Source organism: Chrysemys picta, chromosome 3, assembly GCF_011386835.1.
Source record: "Chrysemys picta bellii isolate R12L10 chromosome 3, ASM1138683v2, whole genome shotgun sequence".
Classification (NCBI taxonomy): Eukaryota; Metazoa; Chordata; order Testudines; family Emydidae; genus Chrysemys; species Chrysemys picta.
Genome location: NC_088793.1, coordinates 105,891,623 through 105,912,961, shown reverse-complemented (window position 1 = coordinate 105,912,961; position 21,339 = coordinate 105,891,623). Strand labels below are relative to the sequence as shown.

At 42.5% G+C, this 21,339-nt stretch overlaps 1 protein-coding gene across 1 annotated transcript; it reads right to left on the bottom strand.

Annotated features, from left to right (window-relative positions):
• Nucleotides 1-12,814: 12,814 nt before the first annotated feature.
• SMIM28 (small integral membrane protein 28) lies at nt 12,815-21,098 on the bottom strand. The gene is made up of 2 exons (XM_024114558.3): nt 20,546-21,098; nt 12,815-14,403 (listed from the first exon to the last, which is right to left on the bottom strand). The coding sequence occupies exons 1-2, from the start codon at nt 20,654-20,656 to the stop codon at nt 14,005-14,007; spliced, it is 510 nt and encodes a 169-aa protein (XP_023970326.2). The 5' UTR covers nt 20,657-21,098; the 3' UTR covers nt 12,815-14,004.
• Nucleotides 21,099-21,339: the final 241 nt, after the last annotated feature.

Genomic DNA, 21,339 nt, shown 5'->3' with positions numbered 1-21,339 from the left:
CTTAGGAACCGCTTGCAGAGGGACCTGAATCTAGTCCTGGATTTCCCCCCCCCCCCAAACATGTGTTCTGCACTGTCCAGCCCTCTCTTGGAATGTCAAGATATCTTAGGTCTGTTGTTCCTCTTAATGGGGATCAATATACAACAGTTTGCTACCCAAAATGGAGTTACCCACACAGTTCTCAACACTTGAGTAAGAACATAAGAACGGCCATACTGGGTCAGACCAAAGGTCCATCTAGCCCAGTATCCTGTCTTCCGACAGTGGCCAATGCCAGGTGCCCCAGAGGGAATGAATAGAACAGGTAAACATCAAGTGATCCATCCCGTCGCTCATTCCCAGCTTCTGGCAAGCAGAGGCTAGGGACACCATGCATGCCCGTCCTGCCTAATAGCCACTGATGGATCTGTCCTCCATGACCTTATCTAGTTTTTTTGAACCATGTTATAGTCTTGGCCTTCACAACATCCTCTGGCAAGGAATTCCACAGTCTGTGTGTTGTGTGAAAAAATACTTCCTTTTGTGTGTTTTAAACCGGCTGCCTATTAATTTCATTTGGTGACCCCTAGTTCGTGTGTTATGAGAAGGAGTAAATAACACTTCCTTATTAACTTTCTCCACACCAACTATCTTGAGTAGTTTAGTATCATTTGCAAATATTGTTACCCCACTGTTTACCCCTTTTTCCAGATCATTTATGAATATGTTGAATAGGACTGGTCCCAAGACAGACCCCTAGGGGACACCACTATTTACCTCTCTCCATTCTGAAAACTGACCATTTATTCTTATCCTTTGTTTCCTATATTTTAACCAGTTACCAATCCATGAGAGAACCTTCCCTCTTATCCCAGGAGAGCTTAAGTTTTTATTTAAAAAATAAAAGAAGTTTATTTAACTACAAGGAGATAAAGTTTAAGTGAGTACCATTATAAGGTATTAAAGTCAGAAATAGCTACAAGAGAAATACAGATAAAATGCTTCCTACTAATAAAACCTACCAAGATAGACTTGGTTCAAGGTGAAATCCCTTACCACATGTTGTGTCCCGGTAATATTGCTGACCAAATTCTCAGGCCAGGATCTGCTCCAAAAAATCCCAGAGCTGTTTCTGTTTTCGTCTTGTGGGATAGGTAGCGATACCTTACAGTGTTTTTGTCCCTCACTTTTATAGTTGTCACCCTTTGAAATGCATTTTCCTGAAGGTTGCCTCCTAGATACAATTCATTCTCACTGTGAGGACAGAGACAAGTAGACTGGGGGTGAAAGAGTTCCACAGTGTTTGCTAAAATGCAGCTCGATCTGTTCCTACCCCCTTCCTTGCCAAAGAATGGCCATTTGACAGGTGATTGCTCATCACCTTTGATGCCACCTGGCAGGGGTGTCAGTTTGTCCTTTTGTCTTTGGGTAAACCTGTTTCTCAAATCTTGTCTGGTAAACACACTTCAGCCATGACTGAAGTGTATGTTCATAGCTTTACATATAACGTTACTATGCACATTTCACCATGTATTATTGACCAGTGAGTTATTAGTTTTCAAATGATACCTCACAAGGCATATTTTGTACAAAGATGATTACAATGGTATGTAGGGCATGAACAGAGGGTGCATTTGGTCACAGCCACACAGGACACATTTTCTGGCCATCCATGAACCTCCCCGCCCCATTCACTAATTAATATTCTTCCAACACATAGCTTTCATGCAGTTTTGGGCTGCATTGGCAGAGCTGTGGGTGCGGGAGGTTGGGCTGCAGGGCTGTTGGGGTGCACTGGAAAAAATGGGGGTTGCTATGCCTCCCTCACCAGAGCCCCTACCATCTCTCCCGCTACCATCTGCCCCCCCCCCTTACTGCAGCCCCAAACCCCTCTCTCCCTAATACCTTACTCCTCCACTCCCTTAAACCTCTTTCCTTCCAGGAAGCATTCACGTGTCTAATTCTTTCCCCAAAAGTCTTTGATTACTAAGGCTACAGCTACACTACAGATCTTACAGTGCAGATGCTCTAAGCCAATGGGAGAGAGCTCTCTTGTCATGAGTGGAGGTAGCTTTGTCAGGAGGAAAAGCTCTCCCATTGACATAGTGCTGTCCACACTGGCGCTTAGATTGATGTAACTTAAGTCGCTTGGGGTGGCTAAGGCTATGTCTACACTACCACTTATGTTGGCAAAATGTATGTCGCTCAGGGGTGTGAAAAAACACCTCCCCTGAGCAACATAAGTTTTGCCAGCATAAGCAGTCGTGTGCACAGTGCTATGTTGGCGAGAGACCTTCTCCCACCGCTCATTGACGTGGTTTTATTATGTCGATGGGAGAGCTCCCGTCACCATAACGTGGCTACACGAGTAATCTTACAGCGGTGCATCTGTGCCTCTGTAAATTCACTAGTGTAGACATGGCCTTATTCACAACCCTGAGCGACACAGCTTTTCTACCGACCTAAGCTGTTGTGTGTACATAGCCTACAACTGCCACCCATACCTCACAAATTGTAGCAAATTCTGGTCACTCATTGCAAAATTCCTTTTGTCTTAGGTGGGGGATTGTCATTAACTTACCCTTAGGGCCCTACCAAATTCACAGGCATGAAAAATGTGTCACGGACCATGAAATCTGGTTTTCTCCCCTCCCCTCCCCCCAACCCCCGTGAAAACTGGTCTTTTGTGTGCTTTTACCCTAGACTATACAGATTTCATAGGCGAGACCAGCATTTCTCAAATTGAGGGGGTCCTGACCCAAAAGAGAGTTGCAGGGAGGTCGCAAGGTTATTTTAGGGGAATCATGGTATTGCCACCCTTATTTCTGTGCTGCCTTTAGAGCTGGGTGGCCAGAGGGCAGTGGCTGGTGGCTGGGCGCCCAACTCTGAAGGCAACGCTCTGCCAGCAGCAGCATAGAAGTAAGCATGGCAATACCATACCATGCCATCCTTACTTCTGTGCTGCTGCTGACAGCGGCTCTGCCTTCAGGGCTGGGTTCCGAGCCAGCAGTCTCTGCTCTCCAGCTGCCCAGCTCTGAAGGCAATGCTGCCACCTGCAGCAATGCAGAAGTAAGGGTAGCAGTACCGCAACCCCCCTTACAATAACCATGTGGACCACCCCTGCACAACTCCTTACAATTACACCATCAAATTTCAGATTTAAGTAGCTGAAATCATGACATTTATGATTTTTAAAGTCATATGACTGTCAAATTGACCAACATGGACTGTGAATTTGGTAGGGCCCTACTTATCCTTAATTGAATGGTGAGTTCAAAGCCACCAAGAAGTCTGTGACTCATCCAGTCATTAGTACCCCTCAGTTTAACAGTACAAGACAGCAAAAGAAAACTTTTTTTGTTTTTGTTTTTTTGGTTGGTTGGTTGGGGTATTTTTGTTTTTGGAAGGGGCTGTAACTCAGGAATACCTTGGTCAAATGACCCCAAATTGGCCTAATAATATGCGTGAGGAAGAACTATATAAAACTCAAGTGAGCTTTTTGTGTTGCACCTGCCCAATGCTATAGCCCCCAGCTCTGATTTTTTTGACTGAGACATTGGTGGATGAGGGATTTTCTGGAGTAACAGTCCAAGTACCTGGTCATAACGAAAGATTGAATGTGGTTTTGGAGTCGTAAAAATAGTCATGGAGCAACTTGGACAATGTTTGAGAGAAATATGCTAGCTGAAGGTTTGAACACACAGAGCTGTCTGTGTGAAATCTTGAGTTATCTGTGACTTATAAGTGGCACTTGTCTTTGGCATCTGATGTCTCAGTTCAAGAGTGTGTACCTGTTGTAAATAAATTAGGTAAGAATAGTAGATATTAAAGGTCAGAAGGGACTCTTTTTTTTAATCCTCTACTCTGACCTCCTGAATAACACAGGCCACAGAATTTCATCCAATAATTTCTGCATCAAGCCATAACTTGAGCCAGAGCATATCTTTTAGAGAAAAAAATCCAGTCTTGCTTTATAGGCTTTGAGTGCTGGAGAATGTCCCACCACTCCTGGTAAGTTGTTCCAATGGTTAATTACCCTCACTGTTGTGTTTGTTTTTGTTTTTAAAGTTCCTGTGTACTTATGTCAACTTATTTCTTTCCCAACAAGGGAATATTCCTGGAATCGAAATCGCCCTGACTTTCAGAAAGTGGGACAATATATTAAGTGTGGGTGGGTGGTGAATTTAGAACTCCTGTATGATGCTGAAAGATCATCCTGGAAAGTGAAGTTTCCTGTGTATCTTACAACAAAGGGGATGGCAGTGTAAACTTTCCACACTTCTTTTTCGTTAGGAAGGAGTAAGAGTGATGACTTCTGACTTTTGGTGCTGGATTCTCCAGTTACTGAGGCCATTTTAAAGTGGCCTTAAAACAGCTGGAAATAACCAGTGAGAATTTCCCTTGTGTACAGGAACTATCTGCCATAAAGCTGGTAGAAATGTCTTTGCTGCCTCTTGCATCGGCCACCCCCAAGCTCCTGGCATAAGGTGAGAAAGGGGCATGTCCAGGATGGGGAGGGGTGCCCTGATCTTCCACTGGTGGAAGGTCCCTGGGAGACTTCACTCCTGTGGTGTAAATTAGAGCTGCATCAAAGCAGCTATAAACTTGCACCAGGGTTGTGTGGCAGAGGATCAGGGAACTGCCACCCATCTTTACTCATCTGAGCTGCACTCAGGCAGGGTGGGAAACCTCCTCATCTCTACCAGGCCACATTCAAACTGGTGACTTAAAGGTGAAAGGCACTTTCCTCCATTGTGTATCTTGTAAGCCATCAAGTCTTAAGCTGGGAGAGGTCAGAAAGGTGAGCTATAAAATTGTGCAAATAGGGGGCCCCAATGGAAATGCTGGCAGATCTAGAAATACAGTAAAACTATCAGGTGAAGCAATAATAGCTCTAAAATACTTCTCAAGCATCTATGCAGCAGACAAATATTACAGGAAACAATCAGCCCGCTTAAGAAAGAATGACAAGGAATTAGGACCAGAGGATAAGAACCCCCTGAGATATTAAGCATTATTAAGTTATTTTGCATCTGCCTTTATAAAGAAGGCAGGCCAAGACCCAAATGTAGGATCAGATTTAAGGGGAATTAGGCAGTGTAGAAATAATATCAACAATAGTTTTAAGAGCTTCTAACATTTTAAAAACAGAAATGGCACAAGAACTAGACAATGCACATCCAAAAGCATTAAACAATGGCAGGCTAACATGTTTTGATTCTTAAACGTTGAAATGGCAAACACCTTTGTTAAATGCAGATTTGCGAATACGTTAGCTAAATGAAAACTCCTAATATCATTACTATATAAATAGTAAGATGCTTTATGTACCTAATAACCTTGCTAAATTACTGAAGTAAGAAGCCATTTAAATATAGAATATTATTTATATTAATGGGGAATAAAATAATTACTAGGAGTGTGCAAGTAAACCTTTACCCAACTAGGGAAGACAAGAGAAACCATCGTTCCAAAAACTGTTGTGTATAGTCAACAAATTAACCTAAAAACTTACTAAAAATTATTTAATTTTAAAAGATTTTGAGAACTGAAAATCTTTTATACAAAGAAAGAGTGTGTGTTTGTACTTTTTGAAAACAGAATTTCATTACCTGTCAAACTCCAATAAAATTGAAAAAATATTTTAGAGAATGGACTGAATAGAAAGAGTTAAAACGAAGGCAATTAAACAACTGTCCATTAATGAACTACATGTTCATAACATGAGAAGGCTCCTAAGAATTACCCAGGAAAACATGGAGCCAATGAGAGAGTGACAGCAACCAGCTTGAATCTAAACAAACCTGAAAGATGTTTTTCAATAATTTTAAGGAAAATATGAGTATATAAAAGACTCTGAAGTGAGCGCGTGTTCATCCATCTCTATAAGCAAGCTGCCACTGACAGACAAGGAAAAACCTCCCCAAAACTTCAGCATGCGTTGGTGAGAGAACATTAACTAAGACACTGCCAAGGGATTGGATTTATAGCTCTTGTAATGTTTTTATTGGAATACTGAAATGCTGTGTCAATTTAAAAGATTAACAGTTTCTCCTGCTAATCACCATATGTTTTGACCATGTATTCCTGAAGAGGAGACAGGAGTTAAACATTGGTAAACAGAAGAACAGTGGGATTTAATTGGACATGGTTCTTAGTATTTTTAATTAGTCTGTTTTAAGACAACTCCCTGAATGGCTTCTTCTAAGTAACTAATTTAAATATTTTCTTCCACTTCATAGGATTTAGTTTAGGTTGCTTACTTTGCCCAATTATATACAGTTTAGGTTATTAATGAGACAGTCTTTTCTTGCCCTTAAACAAATTATTTTGCCATATATAATCTGTTCTAAATATCTAATGAGATACTAAAACTGAATTCATGGTAATTTTGGGAAACAATATACTTTGGTCTTAACTTACCAAGAGAAAAATGATCCACCAAAGGCAGGTTCACTCCCAAGGTATAATCTCTATTTAAAAAATGTCCACAGAAAAACATACAAAAGAGACTGTAATGGAACTAACAAGCTTATCGTTTGTATTCTGTCATTCATGTTGTCTTGTTTATTTTCATGTTATTCCTTTAATAATAAAATAGCTATGGTTAATTGTAATTTTTTTTTTTGCTTGGTCCTGAGGTATGTAAAAACACCTGGGACTAAATAGTGGGAGCCAACCTTGAGTTGGCAGTGAGAGAAACAATCATTAAGAACTGGTCTACCATTTCTTGTTTCTCTGGACTGAAAATATTTAGTCAACTTTAAAAAAATAAAATTACTTGTCCTCTGTCAGGAAAGAGGGCCTGCAGCTGGGCCTGGGATCAGCTAGCTAACCTCAGAAGCAATCCCTAATCAGTCAATAGCCTGATTGACTGAGCGGCATTGCCAGAACTGCTCTTAAACCCAGCAATATCACTTGGCCAGTGGCTGCTCAACACTTATGTCTGCAGCTGCAATGTCTCCTGTGCTTGCCTTGTTCCCTGACTTGCTCCTCTGCTCAATTTCTGACACTGGTTCCTGCCTTCAGCTCTGACCACTAGGCATGCCTGCCCATGTGCTGGTCCATGACAACATCCGACAATTTAAAACTACCCCTTTCCACCATACAAAGGTCTATTAGTTTTAAAATAACTGCTTTAATAATGTAAATGCTTGCGTGTTGCATTGGTGAAGAAATGGCTCTGAACTTGGCGGTACCCATTGAACGTGGCAAAGCACTTTGTAATGAAAAATAGATATTCCAGATTATGGCTAGAAGATGACATGTGGCATATTTATGCTTTGTTTTGAAAGGTAGGCACAGTCAACATACAGAATTATTGTTTCCCTTCTTGTATTACTCTTTTGTATTGGACATAAAAGTGAATGAAATAGAATGAGAATCTAGGGGTGGGATGCGGGAAGCAGGTTTATAAGAAGGTTGCCTCTGGACTGGCTTGTTCTCTACTATTTTTCATCCTTGTGCATATCCTTCTTCCTGTTAAGATGCTTTAGTATGCTAGATGGCTGGTAATGATGCTTTGAGGAATGAATTCACCCCTAGTGCATGAAAACACAGAACTCCACTATAAGAAGTAGGTTTGCAAATGTGTTGTGCAGCAATTGCTTCACCAGAAGCATACTAAAGGATTGGTGGAGAGATGCTAGTCTGAACCTGCCCCAAATTCAAGGAGAGGTAGTGAATGAAGGCTTTGGAGAGAGACTCCATACACTATTTTTTTTTTTCTCCTGCCTGGAAGAATTAAGGCCCTTGTATCTCAAGGGTAGTGGATTTAAATATGGGGAAAGCAAGGTGGAAAAAATGGCTGCAGGTTCTGAGATGGGCATTAAAGGAAAAAAGATACATCCTGTGCTCTTAAGAACAGCCAAGGAGACAAAGTACTGTAGTAATGATTTACATACTGGGATGTCTTATTTGACTTTCTGAGTATTACAGGCCTGTGTTCTTGTTTTGCCCTGGTATTTTATTTTTGACAACAAACTCTGTATTAGATTAGAACTGGAGCTGAGTGAATAGTGCAGGAAAATAAATTTATTTTGACCATTTCACACTCTCTTTATTCACTTTCCACAAACATTCATGGAAAAGGTTCCGATTTTATTTACACAAATGTTAATGGGAAAACTCTCTCTCCCTCCCCCAACCCCTCTGCAAGTACTTCTCTGAACCTCTTGAGAGAATCAAACCTCAAGATCCTTATTCACCCCCCTTTTCCTGTTTTTACTGAAGCTATGATCATCCAGTCAAGGAAGAAAAATGATACCGTGTGACCAATCATATAGTGTGACTCCTGAATAGCAAGTAGCCATAACTCACAGCAGACCCTTTAAAAGCATTCCATAGGCTAAAACTCATTCACATTGAACAATGAGTAAATTAATGATCTGGAGGATGGCGTGGACTGCACTCTCAGCAAGTTTGCAGATGACACTAAACTGGGAGGAGTGGTAGATGCGCTGGAGGGAAGGGTTAGGATACAGAGGGACCTAGACAAATTAGAGGATTGGGCCAAAAGAAACCTGATGAGGTTCAACAAGGACAAGTGCAGAGTCCTGCACTTAGGACGGAAGAATCCCATTCACTCTTACAGACTAGGGACCGAATGGCTAGGAAGCAGTTCTACAGAAAAGGACCTAGGGGTTACAGTGGACGAGAAGCTGGATATGAGTCAACAGTGTGCCCTTGTTGCCAAGAAGGCTAACGGCATTTTGGGCTGTATAAGTAGGGGCATTGCCAGCAGATCGAGGGACGTGATCATTCCCCTCTATTCAACATTGGTGAGGCCTCATCTGGAGTACTGTGTCCAGTTTTGGGCCCCACATTACAAGAAGGATGTGGAAAAATTGGAAAGAGTCCAGCGGAGGGCAACAAAAATGATTAGGGGTCTGGAGCACATGACTTATGAGAAGAGGCTGAGGGAACTGGGATTGTTTAGTCTGCAGAAGAGAAGAATGAGGGGGGATTTGATAGCTGCTTTCAACTACCTGAAAGGGGGTTCCAAAGAGGATGGATCTAGACTGTTCTCAGTGGTACCTGATGACAGAACAAGGAGTAATGGTCTCAAGTTGCAGTGGGGGAGGTTTAGGTTGGATACTAGGAAAAACTTTTTCACTAGGAGGGTGGTGAAGCACTGGATTGGGTTACCTAGGGAGGTGGTGGAATCTCCTTCCTTAGAGGTTTTTAAGGTCAGGCTTGACAAAGCCCTGACTGGGATGATTTAGTTGGGAATTGGTCCTGCTTTGAGCAGGGGGTTGGACTAGATGACCTCCTGAGGTCCCTTCCAACCCTGATATTCTATGAACATACACATTCATAGGAATTGCAGCCTGTTCATGGATAATTTGTGAACAGAAAAGGGACTCCATTCAATTAATGGTTTTCAATGAACTGCTCCCCCAATTCTTACTGTCATAATAACAATTTTACCTAGAGTTGGGTTTAAAAAAAATTGTGTGTTTAATGTTTTATCAAAATGTTTCATTTATTTTCAGTTTTTCCAAATTAAAACATTTTAATATTTCATTGTTTGGTCAGTTGAGTCGAATGATGGGATTTGGGGGGGGGTGTGAATTAAAAAAAAACCACTTTTTTGTGTGGAAAAACTCTGGTGTTGGGAGAAAAGGGTACTTGTCTAAGAAAAATGTGTTTTGTTTTGTTTTGAACAGCTCTGTCTTCAATCAGCATGGTAATAATGACCTTATAGACATAATCGCTTGGTGGTGGTTTTTCTTTAATCTTTGAAATCAAGGCTATAAATATTCATATTGGCAATTTGTTACAAACCAGATACTTTTTTTAAATGCATCCACTTAAATGTTGATGCCTTGAGGCCGCTCAGCAATAGTGAAAATTTAAAAGCCCTGTATCAGAAGCATAGTAGGAATTTTCACTTATAAAGGGACTCTCTGAACTGTGTTTAAAGTATAGCCAGTCACAGCTAGAGTACTAGTGAATATTCCTGAGTTAGCTTGCAGCAAAGAATAGGTTCCAAGGCCAGCTCAGTGCACAAACCTAAAGCAATTTTATTTAAGAGTTTTTAGTTTATAAGCTCCTATGGTGCAAAGGAGATCTTCAGTCTAGCTCATTTGCTTTCTTATACCCAGAGTAACTAAACTTGCATTGCTTTTCAACTGTATGTATTACTGGAGATCAGGACTCTGCACGTACAAGACTTTGTGCAATGAAGCCTCCATGTGTAAAAGGGAAATAATACAGCACTTGCATGCCATTTATTTACTCCAGTTTGCATCTTTTGATTCTCAAAATAACCACATGCACATCACTATTTGCACTCTTGTTGGCAGCCTTAGTGGAGAGGCCAAGAAACAGAGATTGCCCTTCAAGCTTTAGGAGGCCTTTTTAATAACTGGGGCACTGCAGTTTGCACATTCTCCGTGTAAGGACCAGCAAATGCTTATGCACACATCATAGTCTTATTCAGAGCATCTAGCATCTTTTTGGAGAGAGAATGTACATAATTATCTTTCAAATCACTATGAATTCACTTCCATAAATACTTCACATATCTGCTAAGACTCTAACTTTTAATGAGCTCCAAACTTCACCAAATTCAAACAAATGTGCATAAGTACTCTGCATATAGTGTATACTTAAATAACAATTTTACAGTAGTCTAGGGAGAAATTTGCAAAATTTTATAAAAACTTTCAAAAAACAAATTTCTATTTCTACATAAACTTTGGAAGTGGTGAACAGAAATGAATTTGGAATAATCTGATTTACTGATCAGTGGAGTTCTGAAAAACATGGCTTATCTGTATATTTATTACTTTACTGCATTGTCAGACACAAATCAACTGGATGAGCCTGAGTCATCAAACGTGACCTAAAATAAGTTTGCTTTAGTGATCTAACTGGTCAATAACCATTTAGCACTTAAAAATAAGTACCCGCCCACCAACAGGCTCAGACAGGTCATATGCTGAATTGATCTAAAATAACTTCATATGATTCTAGAGATGTTAATTCACATTTGCGGTGTAGGTATTGATTTTGATTGGAATCATAGTTTGGGGGTTTCTGGATTCAGGCCCATTATGACAAATCAATGTTAATTTACTTAGAATCCACACTTGATATTGAGTAGGCATAATATTAAAAGGAAATTATAGGAAAATGAGACTTGATTTAAGGGGGACATTGAAGTGGCTTTAGGCATAACTTCAGCCAGGGACCAACTAAGATCTAAAGCAGATACCACTATGTTGGGGTGGGGTGAGATATGCTAACTCTGAATAAAATACAAAAAGCATTCTGTGCAGGGAAAATAAACTGAATTCTGGATGTGCTCTTGTCACCACTGAAATTTGAACAAACGTCCATCTTTCAAATGTACATGGGATTACAAACAAATAGGAACCCCAAACTGTTTGTCCAAAGATGGATTTGAGAAAATAATCAGCGAGCAAGAGATTGACAATGACACTCATCATCTCTTTGAAGAGGACAGCTGTGTAAATACCCTTCTGGGAGATAATTAGGGTGACCAGACAGCAAATGTGAAAAATCGGGACGGGGGTGGGGGGGTAATAGGAGCCTATATTAAAAAAAAGACCCAAACATCGGGACTGTCCCTATAAAATCAGGACATCTGGTCACCTAGAGAGAACTGTCATGACAAGTCACCCTTAATCACGTGTAAAATCATTGGCAAATATAACTGGGCCAACTGGAAGTGAAACCTGAGACCAGAGGCTGGGTCTCTGACACTAGCAAGGTAAAGTAACCAGATAGAAACAGCTTAGTGGAGAGGCTGAGTTCTTTAGAGATGTTAACATGTTGCTACTTCATAGGGTTACCATACGTCCGGATTTTCCCGGACATGTCCGGCTTTTTGGGCCTCAAATCCCCGTCCAGGGGGAAATCCCAAAAAGCCGAACATGTCCGGAAAAATAGGGACATGCGGGCCTGGGGGTGCGGGGCTGGGCCCGGCGGGGCCGGGGGCCGGGCCGGCGATGCGGGGCCGGGGGTGCTGGGCCGGGCCGGGGGCTGGCCCGGGGCCGGCACCCCAGGGCCCGAGCCGAGCCAGGCTGGAGATGCCGGGGCCGGAGGGAGCCGCTCGGTTGGGGGGGGGGCAGACTGGGCCGCGCCTCCTCCCCCCAGCTTACCTGCTGCCTGCTTCAGGCTTCCTGCGAATCAAATGTTCGCGGGAAGCAGGGGAGGGGGCGGAGTTGGGGCGGGGACTTTGGGGAAGGGGTGGAGTGTGGGCGTGGGCGGGGCTGGAGCCCTGTGGAGTGTCCTCTTTTTGGACACTCAAAATATGGTAACCCTACTACTTCAGTCAATTTAGTTAAAAGTGGACCTCTCTAGGGCCTTGGCTACACTGGCGTTGTATAGGGCTGCAACTTGCTGCGCTCAGGGGTGTGAAAACGCCCCCCCCTCCCCAGCGCAGTGAGTGCAGCGCTGTAAAGTGCCAGTGTAATCAGCGCCTGCAGCGCTGCACGCTCGCTCGCAGCACTGCAAGCTATTCCCCTCGGAGAGGTGGAGTACATACAGAGCTGCGAGAGAGCTCTCGCCGCGCTGGCGGCGCAACTACACTCATACTTCACAGCGCTGCCGTGGCAGTGCTGCGAATTTCCAAGTGTAGCCAAGGCCTAGATCAATTTGATAATTTTAAGGCTAGAGAAGTATGCACACCTTACTCTCTTCTCGTACTGTGATTTCTCCTCTCATACATTTTGTTTTCACTGAGATCACTTTTTTTGAGGCAAATTCCCTGTTGGCTGCATTCTGTAAGGGAAATAACCTCTCTTATGTTGTTATTGCTCACAGTAAGAGTGTCTGCATAATAACTCATTCATAGAAGGTTTTCATGAAGTCATGTTATAATCCCTGAGTCCTGTCTACACAAGTGGCTTAGTGCTGTTGTAACCGCACAATTGATCAAAAATGGATATTTCTCTTCCTCAACAGTGTGGAGATACATGTTACAAAGTAACAGGAATTGCGTTTTTTTTGTAAGCGTTGTTAGACGGTTGCTGAGTAAACGCCATTGCATCCATATTTCCTTGAATTCTACTTCTGTATCTAAACAGCTACATTTACATTTGTCTAGTGATCTAAGGGGAGATGGGTATTTGTTTGTTTGAAACACAAAATAGTTTTCTCACAATTAATTTACTTTATTAATTTTTTTTCTAAATCTTTATACATCGCACCTCATGCCCAGCACTGAAAGCTTACAGGGTTTGATTTCTTTTTAAGCTTTAAATAAGAAAACAAAGTAAAACCATCAGCCCCACACAACTCATAGGACTGCACATCTGCTTATCAGCTGCATGAATATCCTGCTGTGCCACCAGTTGCCATGATGTCTGTTTCTATTTAACCCAAAATGGTTGAATCACGTCTGATCCTTTCTGCTTATTACACTGAGTCTCATTGCTGCACCGAAAGGCAGACTGCAAAATCTTGATCATCTGTTTATAGGCCGGACACTGAGCATAGTGGCGGTATTCACTGACAATACTTTGTAGGCCTCGTTTCTTGTTCACTTTTCCTGAGATCTGCGTCATTACAGTACGTGAGTTTGTTAATACAGATACTTCAAATTAAGTTACTGAAATTACCAAAAGCTCAATTTTAAAAAAAACAAACAGGAAGAGATTTCTGTGATAAAAGCCCTTTCAGTAATTGGCATATATCCAGCACAGTTTGCCTCCTTTCATAGCTGATAGCCCACATCCTAGATTCAGCTCTCTAACCTAAGTGAGTGCCCTTCAATTTAGTTCATATATGAGGTACATCATTCATTTTATCCCCACAATTCCTCCCATCCCACAACAACCTGGTATTTAGCTGTGTGTGTTGCTGTGAATTGAGGTTAGAAATGCTGAATCATTAAATGTGTTAAAGTAATCCCACATCAACCCAAGCTCCTTCCTCCATTAATTTTGTTGTTTCCCCGTTTGAAAATTTTGTCACTAACGTTAATGACTAGTGATCTCCTGTTTATGCCTTGACGGGTTGCAAGCTTCAGCCAAAGGTGTTTCCTTAGGAAGTTTATTTACTGTTGGTTGGCCAGTGTGTACTCTCTTCATAAGGAGGCACTGGATCCTGAGAAAACTCAATGTGAGTCTCTCCCATAGGAGGTTTCATAGTGGCCTCCTCATATGATGGAGGCAAGCTTACAGTGAGGAAGGTGGCTTCAGGGAGCAGAGTGGAGTAGTGGAAATTCTGCTCACTGTTCCAGGGCAGCACTGAAAGGAAATCGGACACATCACGCTCAGGTAGGTGCTCTGGGAGATCAATACTGAAGATCTGCCCCTGGGGGCTGGGTCGACGGCAGCGGCGGTATAGGAAGAGCAGCAGGAATGCCAGGAAGAGCAGCATGGTGGCAGGCAGGATGATGCATAGAAATGGTTCTACGTCGTCTTTGGTTGAGCTGATCTGATGTCTGCTCTGTAATTAAAACAAACAAGAAACTTCTTTAACTTGAAATCTCTTCTTTATTTTTTGCTCCCGTTTTACTTTAACTGTTGGATACATATACCTTCTCCTTCATTCACCAAATGCCTCTGCTTCTATTTATTGGTGATCTCCTGTCTTCCATATTAACTGTTCTCAAACTATAGTCTGTAGAGCTCTCCCTGGTAGTCCACAAAATGAAACACTTTGAGAACCAAGGACTGGAAGGAATCAATGACGTATTGGTGGGAGTAGGGGATTAGAGGAAGAGCCCTCTCTGAAGTGGTCCACAGAAGGAAAAAGGTCAGACAGCCACTGCATGAAGCCCATACCTTCAGTTTGAGCTATAACCTATCTTTAGGCCTGGAAGGATTATATTTTTATTGGTAAATGCCGAGTTCACCATACACACAGAAACTGATGAAAAAACATTTCCACTGATGATCAAAGCTTACAGACAGGCAAAGTAAGAAAAATGCTGCTTGAGAACTTATTAGAGTTTGATTTAAGGATATTTACTTTGTATATTTTGACATGATGTCGACAATTCGTGTGTTAACAGTTATAAAGCTTTAACTTTTTGAATCTCAGAATCTACTGTCATTAAATAATTGTCACTCATCTATTGTCTGACCCTCACATAATTTCCCACAACTGTGTAAATATTTAAATTGAGAAAAATAAAATGCTTAAAACCAGTAATTTTACTCATGCACAAAAAATTAAATTAAAGATTGGGGGGAGGGGGAAATGCTTAAAAACGAACTATCTGTTGAAATATATACACACACACACACATATATATATATAAAATTCTGCCAAGCCGACACATCTCTTAGAAAGACATTCAATCATAATTTTAAGGCTTCAAGTGATGGAGAATTCACCAAAGCCACAGGTAAATTATTCCAATGGTTAGTTACCCTCATTGCTAAAAATCTGTGCCTTATTTCTAGTTTGAATTTGTCTAGCTTCAGCTTCCAATCATTGGCTTTTGTAGGCCTTTAATCTAGCAGAAAAAGGTACTATCTGCTATCAGAAATCTCTTCCCCAGGTGAGTACTTCTAGACTGTGATCAAGTCACCTCTTAACTTCTCTTCAATAAACTAAATAGTTTGAGCTCCTTCAGACTCATTATAAAGCAGATTTTCCAGACCTCAGATCATTCATGTAGCTCTTCTGAACCCTTTCCAATATTTCCACGTCCTTTTTGAGGTCTGGACACAGTGTTTCAGTAATGGTCTCGGTAATTCCATATATAAAGCTAAAATCACCTCCCTACTCCTACTTGGCATTCCCCTGCCTATATATCCAAGAATTGTGTTTGCCCTTTTAGCCACAGCATTGCACTGGGACCTCATGTTCAACTGGCTATGTACCATGACCCCTCCACCTATATTATTCGGTTACCAATATGTGATCATCGAGAAGTAACAAGTCAGAAGAAAGTAAAATTAAATTTTGGCTCCCTCCAGCAAAATGGAGCATGTAGAACAGTGGTTGTCAAGCAGGGGTCCAGCAGGGGCCGCAAGCAGATTTCAGGGGGGGCCACCGAGCAAGGCCGGCATTAGACTTGCTGGGGCTCAGGGCAAAAAGCTGAAGCCCTACCACAAGGGGCTGAAGCTAGGCTTGCCAAGCATCCAGTTTTCAACCAGAACGTCCTGTTGAAAAGGGACCTTGGCGGTTCTGGTTGGCACCACCAACCGGGCCGTTAAAAGTCGGGTCGGTGGTGCAGCAGGGTCCCAGGACCAAGACAGGCTCCCTAGCGCCGCATGGCTCCCGGAGGTGGCTACCAGGTCCTTGCGGTCCCTAGGCACATGGGCAGCCAGGGAGGCTCCGCTTGCTACCCCCGCCCCTAGTGCCAGCTCTGCAGTTCCCATTGGCCGGGAACTGTGTCCAATGGGAGCTCTGGGGATGGCACCTGCTTCCTGGAAGCCATGGTGAGTGCTGCCAGGACCCTGTACCTACGTTCCCTGTAAGCTGCACAGCTAGCTCTCAAGGGCCACACAGGCAGGGAGGGGAGGCGCCTCTCCTCTGGCCCAGGCCCGCCAGAGCTGCTGTGGAGAGGCACCTCTCGCCCAGCCCCAAGCTGCTGTGGCAAGAGAGGGATGGGGGAGTTCTCTCTCCCTCTCCCCCCCAGCCCCAGGGCAGCCTGTACCCCAAACCCCTCATTTCCATCCCCACCCCAGAGCCCGCACCCCAAGCCTCTGCCCCAGCCCTGTGCCCCCTCACACACCCCGAACCCCTCAGCCCCACCCCACCACATGAATTTTATGTGCACCAATATGAAGGTGATATGTCACACATCACCTCCATATTGGTGCACATAACAAAATTCATTCCGCACATGGATCTAAAAAATTAGAGGGAACACTGCCTTGCACCCAGGCACCAGCAAAGGAAGCAGGTGCTTGGGGCGGCCAAAGGAAAGGTGCGGCACCTCCGGGTCGGCCAAAGGAAAGGTGCAGCACCTCCGGGTCTTCGGCGGTGGGTCCCTCAGTCCCTTTTGGAGCGAAGGGCCCGCTGCCGAATTGCCGCTGAAGAATGAAGCAGCGCGGCTGAGCTGCCGCTGAAGTGCCACAGATTGGGGCCTCCCCCCCCCCCCCCCCCGCTTTGCTGCTTGGGGCAGCAAAAAAGCTGGAGCTGGCCCTGCCTGCACCCCGACCCCCTGCCCCAGCTCGGAGTGCCCTCCCCCACCCCAAACCCCTCATCCCTGGCTGCACCCCCTACCCCAGCCCGGAGCCCCCTCCTACACCCCAAATCCCTCATCCCTGGCCCCACCCCAGAGCCCTCACCCCCAGATGGGCCTGCACCCATCTCCCACACTCTGAACCCCTTGGCCCCAGCCCAGAGCCCCCTCCTGCACCCAAATCCCTGAACCCCTGCCCCAGCCCAGAGGCTTCTCCCGCACCCTGAGTCCCTCATTTTGGCCCCACCCAGAGCCCTCACCCCCCATCCCAGAATCCCAGACCTCCCCCACATCCCTGTCCCAGTCCAGAGGCCTCTCCTGCACCCCAAACCCCTCCTCCTTGGCCCCACCCTAGAGCCCAACCTCTCCAGCCAGAACACATCTCTGCATTTGCTTTGCACAGATACAAATGACTCCCCAAGGGAAATATGTTGTGAAGAATCAGGTTCTAGGTAACTAATGCATTATTTGGATATTTTTATCAAAAGTATTTTTTATAAAGTGCATTATTAAGGCCAGTGCTGCAGTCCTCACTTGAGGCAAAATTCACATTACCTCTTTGTCTGGGATAGAGAAGATGAGAGATTATTTTGATATGCCACCTGCCAAACACTTTATATTCTCTTTGTAAACACTAGAGAGGTTGATCCAAGAAACATTTAGAGTTAGTAAATTTCTCATAGGCATACCTGAATACTAAAAACCTGTCTCATGGAAAAGAGTATTACAGACTTTCTGTATTTCCCCCCTCCCTTTAAATTATTTATTATTATTACTAAAGAAAGCTGCATGGTATAAAGACTGCGCTTCTTAAAGGGACAGACAAGTATTTAATGTAGATCTATTTGAAAAAGTTTTGAATGGAAATATTTTCATGCAATTAAACAAAAATCACCTTTTTAAAAATCTACTTTTTCCTCCGAAGTGCTGAGAAGCAAAATAGCAGAAATGTACAAGTATATGGGTACCACCAAGTGAAACCGTCTAAAAACAAATAACATTAAGTTTCAGTGTCTAGATCAAGTGACATGGAAAAAGCAAACATGCACTGAGAAACTCCTTAAAATGGCATTTTCTGGACTCATTTGCTCCTGCTGCTTGCCCTTTATTTCATAGAGTCTAAGGCCTGAACGCTCTGATCATCTAGCCTGACCTCCCATATAATACACAAGACTTCCCAAACTAGAGCATATCTCTTAGGAAAACGGCCAATCTTGATTTATTATTTTTTAGAACTGCCAGTGAGGAAGGATCCACCATCACCCTTGGTAAAATGTTCTAATGATGCCGATAGCCTCTGTGTGTGATGACATAGTTAGTTGTGATATTATGATCTCATAAACAAAGGATTATGACTTCGAGTGAGGAAGAAGCAACAGTAGCAGATGCACTTCTCTTCTTTTCATGAGAAATGGCCTTCGTAATAAAGGAGGGGAGAAGGCGAAACTAAGAAAATTGTGACACACACTTAAAATATTAGAAGCTTCCATTGGCATTCACTGGTTTATAGCACTTTAAACCTATTTAAAATGCTCACGTAATTTCATGCAACTTCCTGTGAAATTTATTCTCTCTCCCTTAATTTATATCCTACTAGGAAGTGAAAGAAAGGGTCAATTTTCAAACAACTGAGCACTGGGAAGGAACATAAGGAGTAAAGCCTTTCATTAGAAGTCAGCCTGTACTTGTTTTAACATGCTGGGTATGTACAACTGCCAGCTTGCAGGTTACATGACCCTTGTCAGTTTGGATGGGCTTTTCACCCATATTGGTTGGTAAAGGAATGAAACGTAGAGAACAGATGAGTTGTATGCCATTTCCATAAGGAGGAACTCCATTGTCAACTCTATTTAGATAAAATAAAACTTGTCGCTATCCACATACGGACTCATTGTAGATGATGACTTAATAGGGGAAGCAACAGAGGGTCCTGTTGCACCTTTAAGACTAACAGAAGTATTGGAGCATAAGCTTTCATGGGTGAATGCCCACTTCATCAGACGCAAGACTTAATACGGAAAGTTATGAGAAGGTGTGCTTCCTAGAATGATGTAGGGGCAGAAAGGAGATGCCTGGCTGCTTAGTTCCTACTAAAATTATTATTTTAAATGCTGCTGCAATTATATTGTATTGTTAATGATTTGTTAGGACATCCAGAGCCTTGGATAGTATATTTGAATTATTTTAAATCTAAATAGGAGAGGGACTGAATGATTAATTGAATATATTCATGTTTTTTTAAGGAGGCGCAGGCGATAAACATGAACGTAAAATTTCCTAAGTGAGTTAGGAACATAAATCCTATCAGAAGTCATTGGGACTTGTGCTCCTAAACCACTTAGGCACATTTCAAAAATGTCCCCTTCATTTTTTTAATAGGTGTATCTTTTTTTTAAGTTTTCACAGCATTATTGAATCTTAAATTGATACAGGAAATATTCATTTGATGTGTATCTATATAAATATGTAATATATAAAATCATATTTTAATAGTAATTATCTGTCTATATAAACATTATTTTGTTGCAGAGTAACGTTAATCTCAATTTTCAAAGTTATTCCTATACCTGTTAGCATGGAAGCACAGCAGGAGTGAGTTTGTTTGTTGCAAAGAATTTATATTTTATTTTTCATCACAGGTCACTTCTGTTTGAAAAAAGGACATTAGTTTAATAGGAAGATCTTGTCATCTACTATTGTTCTGGTAGTGCCACTAATGGGCCGGTTCTGTTTAATTTAATCTGGAATTAGTTGCGATCTCAGGGCCATAAAAAAACCCACTTTCCTTATTTTATTTTGTTTCAGTGTGCTTGGTGTCTTGTTTGCTACAGCTTTCAATCTCATTCCTGGTGTAACTCTGCTCAAGTCGGTGGATTTACACCAGGGTTAAATTTGCACCCTTGAAGCTGAGACTGCTTACATCCCAGGCAACAATAGAAAAGCAGGCTGTGTTTTCATTTCTGACAGACATTTCCCTTCCCCCACATCCCTACATATTTTCCCTCCACTAAGAAGTAATCATTGTACAGCTTAGAGAACAAGAGTTCATTGCTGAGTACTACTCACTCTAACAGCTGTAGAAGGGCTTCTAGGGATCAGATCCAAAGAGTGTGTGTGTATATTTAAAACAAAGGAAAGGATGTATAAAATGTAGAATGCAGTATGCTCTTTGGAAAATGAAACTTCTTTTGCTGCCTATACCTGCAAGTTTTTCCTTCTTAAGTTTTAAAGCTTATAAATATAAATATATTTGTGTTTTTGTAGGAGGAAAAACAAGCTAAATGCAACGAGGAAATGCATCAACTTTCTGTAATCAAATGCTATCTTTGTTTCCATTGGTATAAATCCTACTGTCCCAACATCCAGTCATTACCACTGTCACACACACCAAGGCGTTTCACAAAAAAAGCTAAAGAACATTCCCTAAAGAGAAGCCATGGTACTGACCTGCAACTGTGTTTCCAGAAGTGGCACACCTGGTTCACTAGTTAACCAGTCGTAGTTTCCCCTGTCAGCATGTCCAAATCTCCTCCAGCTGCTGCCTAAGAGCCACCTCATGCTTTCATTAACCTGATACTCCGTCTTAGTCCTTCCACCTTGCCTCACAGCTTTAAACAGTGCCCTCACCTCTTAGTCCAGACCCAGATGGGAGGCTCTCCGCTAATGATCCTTTATAAATTCTTCCCTGTTGACAGTGGTGAGGAGGCAAAAAGTGAAAAAACAACCAAATAGATCTCAGATGCTACTCTCAGTTCCCACTCAATCTCTCTGGATTTGCTTCAGTGGCCTACATTACCAGAAAAGCTGGCATCAGGTATCAGGGACGGGATAGCGTTCTGATTGGAGAGTTCCCTGCACTAGGATTATTAAAGAGGAATTTGCATGTGAATCTGTTACCACATGGTCCTGACTCTTTGTGGATAAATAACTTTCTAAATTTAGATATCTAATTAACATCATTTTGGGGTGTTTTAAAGAGTTCCCATGCCTAGAGAGAAAGTTCCGTGCACCTTATAAGAAGGGGGGAGAGGGGGAATCAAGCCAAATTTTCTCTTTACCTTTGCTGGAACACACAGTAAACAGTGAGCGGTTTCTGGGTAGAGAGGCAAGGACATAAGGCTGAATGCTCTGATGAATTATTTAGGAGCATTAGAATGTAGATGTTAATGATAAATCCAGTGAGCGATCTTTGCCAGCAAAGCCTTTGGTCACTGAGAATATGATTACTTTTAATAATAATA